Below are 13,766 nucleotides of genomic sequence, written 5' to 3'. Positions count from 1 at the left end.
GCTCTTTGCAAGAATTATCCAATTGCTCTCACTCACATGCTCTTTGTCCATTGTCCTGCAAATTTTCCCCTTTCAAGTATCAATCCAATTTCCTTTTGAAAGTTATTATTGAATCCATTTCCAACAGCTTTTCAGACAATGCATTCCAGATCATAACAACTCAAAGAATTCTCCTCATCTCCCCAATGGTTCTTAAATCGATCTTAAACCCTGTGTCCTCTGGTTACCAACCCTATTGTCAGTTGGAACGGTTTCTCTTTAATCACTCCCTCAAAACTCTTCAGAATTTTGAGCACCTCTATTTAATCGCCCCTCAACTTCCTCTGCTGTAAGGAGAATTATCCTAGCTTTTCCACATAACTGAACTCCCTCATCCCTGGTATCATTCAGATTAATCACCTCTGCGTCTCTCCAAGGACTTCAAATCCTTCCTAAATCAGTCAAAACCCCTTCATAATGTTGAACAACTCTGTTAAATAAAGAATAAAATAATAAAAAGGACCCACATCCATCAAGGCAGCATTGATGTAGTTGTTACTTTCTCCATCCACAGTCACGAGGAATGGAAGGCATCTGTCGGGCGGCAGGACGTCCATGTTACGGTTCTTCTCTTGGTTCCGAGGTAAGAGAGCAATACTGCATTCTGCAACGTCCAGGTGGGCAGTCACTGAATTAAGGGTCTGAAATTGTTATAAAGGTACAAGTTTCAATAGGCTGTCACAGGCATCTTATTGAGGAGGAAAGCCCAGCCCATACTCCAAACACACTTCTGTGAGCTCAGTAGAAGCAGAAAGAAAGGACTTGCATTTATATAGCACCTTTCACCACCTCTGGACATCTGTAACTCTTTACAATCAATGTTGCGCTTTTGATGTGCAGTTACTGTTGTAATGTAGGAAACACGGCAGTCAAATTGTGCACAGCAATGTCCCACAAACAACCATGAATTATATGACCAGATAACCTGTTTTGGTTGTTGATTGAGAGATTAATGCTGCCAGGACACCGGAGAGGAACTCGCTAACTCTTCATTGTGCCATGGGATCCTTTACTTGCAAGGGCAGAAAGGCCCCAGTTTAACATCTCATCTGAAAGACCGCATCTCCAGCAGTGCTGCACTCCCTCAGTACTGCATGGAGTATCAGTCTAGACTTCATGCTAAAGACTCTGGAGTGAGACTTGAACCCAGTGCCCTCTTCCTTGATTGATGCAGTACACAGATCAATCGGCAATGCCTTAGCTGATGCACATTTGGTTGTGAATGAAGTTGAGCACCTAGCCCTCCAGCTGGGCACCTTTCCAAAGTGAGCAGATGGAAAGTACACCATTGAGCAGGAAATGAGTTTCCTTCATTGTATATTATTTAGCACAGAATGTAGTGCCACTCACCTGGAATTCTTCTTTTACTTGTGAGGAGTTACTCTGAGGATCTATTCTGATCATTTCTTTATAAGTAGATTTGAACTCACAGGTTGGGATGGAGGTGTCACCACACAGGCAGGCTTCCAAAATAGCATCATGGACGAAAATATACTGCTCCTTTAAATATAGAGAAATTCACCATATTATTATCCAGCAGATTCCCTTTGAATACAGTACACCTATAAATGTTCACTGGAGTTCAGAAGAGTGAGGGGGGATCTCACAGAAACCTATAAAAGTCTAACAGGACTTGACAGGGTAGATGCAGGAAGGATGTTCCCGATGGTGGGGGAGTCCAGAACCAGGGGTCATAGTCTAAGGATACAGGGTAAACCTTTCAGGACTGAGATGAGGAGAAACCTTTTCACCCAAAGAGTGGTGAGCCTGGTGGAATTTGCTACCACAGAAAGCAGTTGAGGCCAAAACATTGTATGTTTTCAAGAAGGAGTTAGATATAGCTTGTGGGGCTAAAGGAATCAAAGGGTATGGGGCGAAAGCGGGAACAGGTTACTGAATTGGATGATCAGCCATGATCATTATGAATGGTGGTGCAGGCTGGAAGGGCCGAATGGCCTACATCTGCTCCTATTTTCTATGTTTCATAAGCGGTGCTCTTGTATATTCTTGTATCTAGAACACTTCAGATGTCACAGCTCCGATGCCATAAACGATGATCTTGAATAAGGGACTATGACTTGTAAAAGCAAGTGATTACACTGGAAGTGCAGTGGGCCATGGGCTTGCAACTTAACCTGTGGGTATATCCAACAGTCCTTTACTTTAAGTACCTAAAAGCCTGAAGACGACCAAAGTATCAAAAGGTATACAATTTATTTTTCCATAAAATTTAGATTTTTGATACTTGGGTGCATTTGCCAGTATTTTGACATCTATAATTGATGAGGGCACTAATCTAATTACCATTTTTGGAATTTATTATTTTTTCTTTATATTTTGAAATTTCTTCCTCCTAGTAACTGTTAATTTTCTTTCAAAAATGTTTAACAGCAATGGGTGAATTTGAACCCCGTTTCATTGAGCACAGTTCAGTCAGGACTGTTGGCACTATAGTTACAGTTTTAACAATCCTCTTTGATGCTGTTTCTCTCCATTTCTAGGAGGGTCTGAGAACTTTGGAATTTTTACATGAAAAATTGTGTATTCTAGTTAATTTTAAACTTTTATTTTTCACAATTGATTGTTTTCCCACTTACAAAATATTAGAAACCTACATGAAAAAATACATGCATTTATATACTCCCTTTCATGACCTCAGGACATCCCAAAGTGTTTTACAGCCAATGAAGTACTTTTGAAGCGAAGTTACTGTTGTAATATAGGAATGGCATGACGTCCAGGTTTTCAACAGACCAACTAGACCTATCTTCTAGTAACTCTGTTTGCGAACCCACCCCCCAAATTGCTGCTACATGTTTCTCCCTCCCTCTCCCCTCCTGAACCTGTTACACCTAACTCCCTTACCATTTCCCTCTTTAGTTTCTATCCTCTTTCCCTTGTGGTCCCCTAAATGTTGCTCCCAAATGGCTGTTGCCCCCCCCCACCCCACTCTTATCTTCCAATCCCTCTATCCTCCAAAGGATTACTCTGGCCATCCCACACCATCCCACCAAAGCACTCTTCCAGCTACTACACCCCCTGCCTCTTAGATGCCAGTGACAGCTGCTTCCCTCTCTTCACTTCTGCAAATAGGTCCTCAGTCCTTCCTCCTTCTCTCTCAATTCCGCTCCCCTCTTCAAGGGTCACCATTCCCTAGCTACTCCTAGATGTGGTTAACGACACTGTACACCATGGGCAAGAATCCCCAATCTTGCCACAATTACTAGCTACAGTGTACAGTGCCATCAATCATAGCAGGAGCATCAACAATGGGAATATAGCTTGGGGCAGGGATCTGCCCTGTGGTGAATTTTGCCTGTGATTTCCAGACAATTGGCAAATTACTCCAGTTATGTGTATAGGTGGGAGAAGCTGGGGCTGTTCTCCTTGGCGAAGAGAAAATTAAGAGGAGATTTGATAGAGGTGTTCAAAATCATGAGGGGTCTGGACAGAATAGATGGGGTGAAACTGTTCCCGTTGGCGGAAGGATCCAGAACCAGAGGATACCGATTGGCAATGGAAGCAACAATGACATGAGGAAAACTTTTTTTACGCAGTGAGTGGTTAGGATCTAGAATGCACTGCCTGAGAGTGTGGTGGAGGCAAATTCAATCGAGGCTTTCAAAAGAGAACTGGATAATTATCTGAAGAGAAAGAATTTGTAGGGCTATGGGGAAAAGGCATGGGAATGGGACTAGGTGAGATGCTCTTGTGAAGAGCTGGCATGGACATGATGGACCAAATGGCCTCCTTCTGTGCTGTTACCATTCTATGATCCTAATAGGGCAGATTCTGGTAATCTAAGCCAGGTAGAAGTGGGAGTGTTACATTTGGTCTCAGTGTCCCTCGACTAAGTGGGTGGAATCAATATCAGGCAGGGTTCCCGACTGCACCAGATAGCTATTCACTCTCTGTCCAAACTCTCTTATGTAGAATGGCCATTTGGGGAGAGCTACAAGCCATTTCCTTGGTGCTTATGAAACTCAACCAATGAGTCAGCACCTTGAGGGGTGGAGAGGAGTAAACAGATGCATTTCAGCAGCAACAATACGAGGAAAACATCGGAGGAGTTTTGTAATCCAATCTAAATCACAGAATGAAAAGAAAAGCCAGAACTCATGGCCATTGTAAAGTTTGCCTTCAAACTGTACTTGTGATGTAACTGTGACGATTATGAGACTAGAGAAAACTTTCCTTCCTGTCATCTGTATAATTGCAACTATTTAAAGAAGTATTAGGCAACCTGTATTTTTTTTTATTTGTTCATGGGATGTGGGCGTCGCTGGCTAGGCTAGCATTTATTGCCCATCCCTAATTGTGCGGTCTTCCAAATCTCCTCCCTTCCAACTTGCTTAATGTACTAAATAATCCGGGGTAGGGAGTGGTTTGATGGAGGCTTTAACTTTTACCTCAGTCTGAATCATGTTAATTCTCCATGAGTACAGAGTCTTCACACAGTTGTAAACGTCAATAACCCCTTCACACTCTGCCATGTCCAACATCACGTCCAGCACAATGTAGCACCCGGTTCTCCCTGCACCAGCACTGAGGGGCCCAAAACAAAGAGCAGATATTAAAGCTTTTTGAGCAGCAAACTGGCAATGGTTAGTTAACAATTGATTAATACTGCCTTGTTGTAATTAGTTTATCACCATGCTACATTGACCACACTGCATAAATTATATTTTAAATCTACCAAAAATAATTTAGAATGCAAAAAATTGTATAGCAGAAAATTCTCTTTAACATGTAACAAACCTCCTGAAAATTTTCAGCAGGATAATTAAGTGTGCAAGCGAATGAATTATTCATTACACAGAAAGTAAATGTGTGAAATATAAACATTTTATCAGCTTGTTAATGCTAAAGTGTCTGCCATTAGACACTCCAAGTTTTTAATCAGCACATTTATACCATTTATTTACCACAAGGTAATGAACTTGCAATGTGGGGTTAAAGTGGGTATCAGTGATTGTAGTGTGCAATATGTTGGTGATTGTTTTCTCTGGTACTGTGTTAATTAGTTGCTTTAATAATACTGCATTTATAGAACACAATGAACTCAGGCAGTGATGATTCTATTATCCCCCACTCCCTATGTACCACTTGATAAAAATATTGCCCAATATGTGTGGTCAGCAGAAAATTCGTCCTGCTCAATAAACGATGGATAGGATCGAATTGGCAGCAGATGACTAAATTGACTTTATAAATTGTGCAAAATTGCTGTTGGCTCATAGGAACATACGAATTAGGAGCAGGAATTGGCCACTCGGCCCTTTGAGCCTGCTCCACCAATCAATAAGTTGACGGCTGAACTGATTACTCCACATTTCCACCTACCCCCGATAACCTTCCAACCCCTTGCTTCTCAAGAATCTATCTACCTCTGCCTTAACAATATTCAAAGACTCTGCTTCCACTGCCTTTTGAGGAAGAGAATTCCAAAGACTCTCAACCCTCTGATGTGTGACACTACAACAGTACAAAAGTCAACTTTAGAAAGGGACTGGTATACCTATCAGCTGTTAACAAATATATCTGAGCATGGCTAAAAGGGAATTAAAATAAGTGAAAGGAATGCTGAGATATATAGCCAGAATAGTGAAGCATAAATCTCCAAAAGCTATTCGGAGGCTGTAAAAGATACCAGTCAGACAACCTTTGAAGTATTGCATCTGGTATACAGAGCAAAGAACATCAACTGGAAAGAAAAGAGAAAATGCTAGCCAGACTCAAACTAAGCAGCATTTGTAGAGAGGTCATGAAAGGTCATTAGCCTGAAATGTTAACTCTGTTTCTCTCTCCACAGATGCTGCCAGTCCGGCTGAGTGTTTCTATTCCTTGGAATTCCGTGTCCAGTTCTGATCGACACATCACATAAAGACTATATGCCAGCATTGGACTGGGTATAGAGAAGAACAACAAGATTCACGCCAAGTGTAAAGAGGATGAGGAAAGATTAGTGATGCTTTGAGCTCCACAGCCTGGAAAGAAGACAATTAAGTTGGGAAGTGGAGCTCATCGTGGTATATAAAATAATAGTGTAGGTGAGGTTACCCCAGAATATTAATCTGGGAATTCTGGCTAGGGGAGGTAAATTTAAATTAGCCAAAAGGAAATTTAAAAGATATTTGGGAATAATTTTACTCAGTGATAAATATTTAGAATAATCGGTCAGGTGAGGTAGTGGCGGACAAGATGCTAGTGACATTCTAAATGCAGCTTGGCATTCTAATTGGAGATTTAGTTCTTAGAATCCTAGAATGATACAGCATAGAGGAGGCCATTCAGCCCACTGTGCCAATGCCAGCTCCTTAGGAGAGCTATCCAACTAGTCCCACTCCCCCCTACTTTTCCCAAAGCTCAGTAAGTTCTCAACCTTTAAGTATCCTAGGCTTTATTAATAGGGGTACACAGTACAAGAGCAAGGAGGTTATGTTAAACTTGTGTAAAACACTGGTTCGTCCTCAACTGGAGTACTATGTCCAGTTCTGGGCATCGCACTTTCGGAAAGATGTGAAAGCATTGGAGAGAGTGTAGAAAAGATTCACGAGAATGGCTTCAGGAATGAGGAACTTCATTTACGAAGATAGGCTGGAGAAGTTGGGCCTGTTTTCCTTGGAGAAGAGGAGGCTGAGAGGAGATTTGATAGATGTATTCAAAATCATGAGGGGTCTGGACAGAGTAGATGGAGAGAAACTGTTTCCACTCGTGAAAGGATCAAGAATGAGAGGGCATAGGTTTAAGGTAATTGGCAAAAGAAGCAATGGCGACATGAGGAAAATCTTTTTCATGCAGCGAGTGGTTAGGATCTGGAATGCTGCCAGTGTGTGTGTGGTGGAGGCAGGTTCAAGCGAGGCATTCAAAAGGGAATTAGATAGTTATCTGAAAAGGAAGAATGTACTGGGTTATGGGGAGAAGGCGGGAATGGCACTAAGTGAATTTCTCATTCAGAGAGACGGTGCAGACACAATGGGCTGAATGGCCTCCTTCTGTGCTGTAACAATTCTGTGTGAAATTCTGCGTGAAAATAATTATCCAACTCCCTTTTGAAATTTATTATAGAATCTGATTCCACTGTCCTTGCGCTGAAGAGATGGGCTTCGACAGGTGAAATAACATTTTATTCCTCATGACATTTTTGTTTATGTTTCTGTGACTTTACCCTGCTTAGATCGTGGGGCGGAGCCACAGCAGTGCAGTGCCAGGCAGGTTAAGCTCCACTCTTGTAGTTGTTTGAAATTCATGCTTTGCAATGTTATCTTCCAACCACTGCTCAGCGGCTGTTGAAGATCCAGATCAGCCAGGATTCACTTCCCCAATCTGACATCCACTGCATGTGCACTTTCCAGCAAGGGTCACTGGACGTGGGGGGAGATCGGGAACCTTGGCTAATTCTCGTCCATTCCAAGCTGAGGCTAAGCTGCACCCCGATTGCTGCCCAGAAATTGCTGAGATTGGCAAACCCATCACAGAGCAGCAAGCGAATCCCAGACTGTATGGACTGGATACAGCTTCGTGACACGTCTGGCAGTGCATTTAGCCAATAAAGCATCAGGGAGCTCACATTCTACACCAAGGCTTGAAACCTTTTCCCTTCAGATGCTATAGAGTCATAGAGTCATACAGCATAGAAACAGGCCCTTCGGCCCACCTTGTCCACGCCGGCCATCAAGCCTATCTATTCTAATCCCATTTTCCAGCACTTGGTCCGTAGCCTTGTATGCTATGGCATTTCAAGTGCTCACCTAAATGAAAATGGATCACTTCAGACAGTAGTTCACTCTTTCCTTAATACTAAAGCCATTACATGAAGCTGATGTTTGGTTCATTTGGTCCTTAGTGGGTCACTGACCTGCAGTGAACAACTATTGGCCCCGAGTCAGGGAGATAAGAAATCTTGACACGCCGAATAAATGCGAGGAGACCTGTGGCGTGATAGGGGACTCCATGTTCTGGCCAGGCTGTGAAATGAAACTGCTGCACTTCATGTCTGGCTGAGTAACCTCTCTAGAAGAAATAAAAAAGGAAATTTATAAGTGATTGCATCAGCAATGTTTAAGACAGACAACAGGATGAAAGGAAACCACAAGAGTCACTTAAATCGCCAGTGCTGTAAGTCAAAGGGACAAGGGCCCAATGATCTGTGAAATGTTTGGAATCAACAGAGGAAAGTTAGTAACAATTACTTTCATTTTCATTAAACATTTCAATTCTAATTGAAAACAATTATTTTAGTTTTGAAGTCTATAAATATAGGTATTCCTAGAAATAAAGCCAATCCTGATCCTATAGCTTGATATTGGAGCCTCTCTAGAAAGCTAAGGAAGAGACATGCCAACCAGATTGAAAGCATTGGAATTTAGCAAAGTTTGGGCCTTTTGGCCTAATTTTGGTTTTGTTATTTATCATCAACTATAACAAAGTTATGCCAGAAACAAAATGCACATGGGGTCATGTGCACATGGGGTCATTTTAACTTTGGCCGATACTGCAGAGCGGGTGAAATCAAACTAGATACCCATTATACGCCCTGCCCTGAATTTATTGCTGCCATGTAGACAACGTATGCACAGTTGCATCCCTGGTGGCATTGGTTGAGGGAAAAATGTTGTCTGAGACATACTAGAAAATTGCTTGATCTCCTTCAAATAAAGCCTTGAATCCTTGCACCCATTTCAGCAGACATAGAGAACCTCAATGGAATGTCCATTTGAAAGATTATACCTCTTCTGATGCAGATGTCCCTCAGTACTGAGCTGAGAAGTCAGCTTAGATTATGCACTCAAGCCTGTACGGCAGAAATTTGCAGAATTTGTTGCAGAATCTGACGTGCCAGATCCTGCCTTAATTATGGAAAATAACCATTCAAGGTGAATATGAGGGGGATTAGACCAACAGGTCATGTAAAATGTGAATCAGAGGAATGATGACAATTAGCATGGGGCATTGTATTAGATAGACCATTAAACTGACAGGTTTGGAGAGTTTCCATCACATCACTGTGCAGGAAACAGGTCCAACATACAGCAATGTTTACACGAAAATATTCAACTCATATGAAGTTTCTTGGCACAGAAATAAACTTTAGACCCTTACCCTTTCAAGTGAGAAGGTTCTGACAGTGTATTCTGCGCGAAGCTCTGTTTTAATGAGAGTAACCTTTATGTCTCCATACAGGTCTGTGTCATCAGGCCAGTATTTACAGCATTTGACCTGTGAATATACACAAAACACAGTTTAACCTTTACACAACTCAGATTTGTTTGCAATTCAAAGCTATTACATATGACTCTTTTTCATGAAGTTTACACTCTGTTAATGAGAAACATATACACCTGGGATGTACTACAGTGAACAGAAGTACTATTAAATCAAAGATAGTCATTCAATCCTAACTGCAGACCATCAATCTATTCACCAGGCAGACATCTTCAGGCTGATCACACACATACAAAAAATACTGCCTTGCTTTTATGAACTTTGGGATTTGAGGAGGATCTACCCGGGTTCCAGTCATAAAGAGCAGTCTTTGGAGGCCCATGGAGGCCAGTATCCAGCCTTAGGATCAGAGATCTGCAGAAAGCCTGTACCAGACCAAGACCTCTGAGACAGAAGCCTGATGAAAACTGCTCAAGACTGGTAAACCCTAGAATGCACAGCACGATTGAAGGAACCATGAAAACCTGTTTGGAGCCACTGCAAAGAGGAACTAGGGAGAGACCGGAAAACATAAGAGAAAGCAAAAGGAAAAAGGGAGACTGAAAAGCAACATCTGTCATTAAAGCAGCACTGTTTTCATGAAGGAAGGCTTTGAGAATCTTATTTGTTTGGGAGGCAGGAGAGTAGAGTCCTGTTTTTTTCCCAGGATGTCACACACTAGTCATATAAATGATGTGTTCCAATACAAAAAACTTCGATTCCACACCTAAGTGGATGAGGTTCCCTGCTGCCAGTGCATCCTTGGAAAGTTCCCCCCTTAAAATTGGTCTCTGTGCAAATGTCCTGGCCAGAAGAATTGGCTGTGGCTCTCACTCCAATTGCAATCCAGTGATCCCTGCTGGGAAAGGCACAAACACGTAGGTGGGGTAACAAAAATGGCAACCTTGATGGTGATGCTGTCCATGGTTAAATAGTCATGTGACACTCAATTGAAGAGCTGACACTTGATCACAAGGTACTGGAGGCATGCCAATCCCTGGGGAAGTATACCTCATAGTGATGCTTTTTAAAAAAAAATGAAGGGAGAAAATTGGGTGATGTTAAAAACCAAACCACAAAAGAGGGGACTTTATCAGAGTGTGAACTGTTTTGCAATATGCTACAGCAAGGAAAACTAACCATGAGAAACTGAAAAGAACCAAGGTCCAAAAAGATCACAGTGGGTCTTTTTCTTATACTTTTCACTCCTCTCCCCCTTCTCAATGGGATGTGGTTCCACAGGCAACACTGGCCATTATTTAACCAGCTGCCTTGATGATAACCCGTGGATGGGCTCTTTGGCCACAGTAGGCATCGCAGATGTGTCTGATCCTGACCTCCTCCAGAAGTCACATGTGCAAATTGCAAGCAGGTGCTGCCGAATAGCAAGCAGAAGGGGAACCCTGGCTGATTCTCCCCTCCTTGACCCAGAATCAGCACCTCTTCTGTCACCCAAGCTGAGATGAGCTAATTGAGCATAAACAGGGGGTGGGGCACAAACTAGGAACCTCCTGCCTGCCATGTGCGGCTCAGCTACACACTGGATAATCTCACAGAAGCTTTAGGCAACCATTACAGTTGACTCAATTTAAATTTTATAATAAATTAACAGCTACCTACTACAGAGAAGAACGAACTGCAAGGTTGATTTTATGAAATTGTGCTTCTGGCAAGCAGCTTCACCCATGAGGAGCACACAGCAGGAATTCACTTCCAGGACCTCCTGTCTGGGAAATCGTGGTTTCCGCATGGTCGATTTCCTGATACGTGCTCTGGGCAGATTAAACTCTGAGCCATAATGTACCCTGAACATTTGAGAGAGCATACGTCAAACTGTTTGATCATTTGAGACTGCTGTGCGTTGAGGTTAATTATGAAGCTCCTTGTTGAGTCAGATTTTTCTCATTTTGCAGAAGCATTATATTGATGAATGGCAGGGACTTTGCCACTGAGTGACATGACCTGTTCCAAACAGTGACGATTTCAAAGCTGCCTAGATCTCCAACTGCCCACTTTGTGGGCTCTGAATGCTGTTTACAATCTGGGTCCTGACGTAGTGTAGATTCGCTGCAGCAGCAGCAGCATCATTCCATTTACTGTATCAACTCCAATAAAAACAAAAGTAAAATAAGTGATTTAGTGAGGATTTTCACATCAAACTACCTCTCTCCCTCTGTCAGCGTGTTGTTCTATGCAGTGCAAGGGGCCTTCTACCTAGAGCTAGTGCTGCACAGCACATCACCAACAGCCAGGCCTGTGTTAAAGTTCAAACCACACACACACGAACACAAATGTGCACTCACATCGACACATACAAACACACAAACTGAGACACAGGGACACGCATTTTCATCCAACATGAAGCTTTCGGACTCACTCCAACCTTTTGTTCTCCTGTGACATCCCACATTCTCAACAGGCTTATAAGTCCTCTACACACACATTGGGATAGGCTTTCTTGTTCCTGTGCCCAGTGAAAGCAAATATATGTTTAGTTGGGCATTTAGATGGATGAGGTGTTGAGAGGGTTAAATGACTCAGACTTCAGCTGGACTTACTGCCCCCTTTCATGTGTTGTTTATGACCAAATGCTGCAGGCACAGGGTTGCAAATGGCTGGAGTGGTATAACAGCTGTAACCCTCTGCACATGGGTATCAAAGGGACAGTTGGTGATTGATGGAAATTTGCTGCATAAGGAGGGTGAGACAGAGGGGAAAAGGAAGAGTACAAATAAAGTCATAACTATTACCACTATCGTATTTTTAAAAATATATTCATTCATGGGATGGGAGTGTCACTGGCAAGGCCAGCATTTATTGACCATCTCTAATTACCCTTGAGAAGGTGGTGATGAGCCACCTTCTAGAACTGCTCGCTAGGCCATTTAGAAGGCAATTAGGAGTCAACCATTTTGCTGTAGGGCTGGAGCCACATATAGGCCAGACCAGGTAAGGACAGCAGACTTACTTCTCTCAAGGACACCAGTGAACCAGCTAGGTTTTTACGATGATCCAGTAGTTGCATGTTCACCATTACTGATACCAGATTATTCCAGATTGTTGTAATTGTTTGAATTTAAATTCCCCAACTACTGTGGTGGGATTTGAACTCATGTCTCTGACTAGTCCAAGCCTCTAGTCCAGTAACATAACAACTATGGTACCATATATGCTGCCAGCATTGAACAATTGAACAAGAGAGTCAAAGTTAACTATACTGGGTGCCTTAGAAACAGGAGCAGGCTACTCAGCCCCTCAGCCTTGCTCTGCCAATCAATTAGCTCATGGCTATTCTGCACCTCAACCCCACTTTCCCACCTTTGTTCCACATTCCATAACTGACATAACAAACAAGAATCTTGACAAGTGTTACATCACCTGACCACAGCGAATACAGGAATATTCAGGGAGGTGGTGGTGTAGTGGTAATGTCACTGGATGAGTAACCCAGAGCCCCAGGCTAATGCTCTGGGGACATGGGTTCAAATCCCTGCACTGCTGATGATGGAATTTGAAATCAATTAATAAATCTGGAATTAAAAGCTAGTCTAGTGGTGACCATGAACTATTGTTGATTGTTGTAAAAACCCATCTGGTTCACTAATGTCCTTCAGAGAAGGAAATTTGCCATTCTTCCCTGGTCTGGCCTCCATGTGACTTCAGACCCACAGCAATATGGTTGATTCTTAAATGCCCTCTGAAATGGCCTAGCAAGCCACTCAGTTGTATCAAACCGCTACAAAGTCTAAGAAAAGGAATGAAAATGGATGGAGCACCCAGCATTGACCCTGGCACAGCAAACAATGGCAAACCCAGCCCTGTCAACACTGCAAAGTTCTCCTTACTAACATCTAGGGGCTTGTGCCAAAATTGGGAGAGCTGTCCCACAGACTAGTCAAGCAACAGCCTGACATATCATACTCACGGAATCATTCCTTACAGACAACCGGCTGAATTTTATAGACCCCCCCCCGAAGACCTGGCCTCATATTGCCAATGGTGGCGAGACCTTGTGGCAGCCTTCCTACTGCTCGGTGACGGGAGACCAATTTCAATATGTTAATTAATGTAAATACCATCATGCTCCTGCCATCCATCCCAGAACAATATTTGTGCTAGTGGCCAGCACTCCCGCACCAGCGGAACACTGGTCGCAGTGTGGGGGGAGACCAGGGTCAAACGCTTCTGATTAGTGTAGGGGATGATGGGAAGGGATAAAGTTTAAAGTTGATGAACTTTGGGGTTGGGCGGGGGGTGGGGGTGGTGGTGCAAGCTCAAATGCACAAGTTAAGTATTTTGGGGGGTGGGGAGAGGGTAAGGAATTAAATCTATGGTTGTTGCGCGGGGGAGGGGGGGTGAGAGAGGGGTAACATCAATTAAATTGAATTCATTAAAATCCATTCTCCTTCAATTATTTAAATGGAATGATAGGGCTCGAAGCCCATTAAAAATGGCATCAGCATTTAATATCGCGGTGGTTCTGCAAAGCGCAGTCCACGTGTGCAGGCCACCATTGTTTACAT

The 13,766-nt window shown here is 42.9% G+C and overlaps 1 protein-coding gene across 10 annotated transcripts in view; it reads right to left on the bottom strand.

Moving 5' to 3' along the window:
• The window catches only part of ptprub (protein tyrosine phosphatase receptor type Ub), an 833,961-nt gene that overhangs the window by 23,502 nt on the left and 796,693 nt on the right, over positions 1 to 13,766 (bottom strand). For all 10 annotated transcript variants that reach the window (XM_068011591.1, XM_068011594.1, XM_068011592.1 and 7 more), the window contains 5 exons: positions 9,142 to 9,258; positions 7,898 to 8,052; positions 4,449 to 4,584; positions 1,390 to 1,539; positions 507 to 680 (listed from right to left, as the gene is read on the bottom strand). In XM_068011591.1, coding sequence (XP_067867692.1) covers positions 507 to 680; positions 1,390 to 1,539; positions 4,449 to 4,584; positions 7,898 to 8,052; positions 9,142 to 9,258 — 732 coding nt within the window. The remainder of the gene's footprint in view (positions 1 to 506; positions 681 to 1,389; positions 1,540 to 4,448; positions 4,585 to 7,897; positions 8,053 to 9,141; positions 9,259 to 13,766) is intronic.

Source organism: Heterodontus francisci, chromosome 31 (assembly GCF_036365525.1).
Source record: "Heterodontus francisci isolate sHetFra1 chromosome 31, sHetFra1.hap1, whole genome shotgun sequence".
In the NCBI taxonomy this organism is placed as follows: domain Eukaryota; kingdom Metazoa; phylum Chordata; class Chondrichthyes; order Heterodontiformes; family Heterodontidae; genus Heterodontus; species Heterodontus francisci.
The sequence above is the reverse complement of the archived record's forward strand: the minus strand, read 5'-3'. Positions and strand labels throughout refer to the sequence as shown.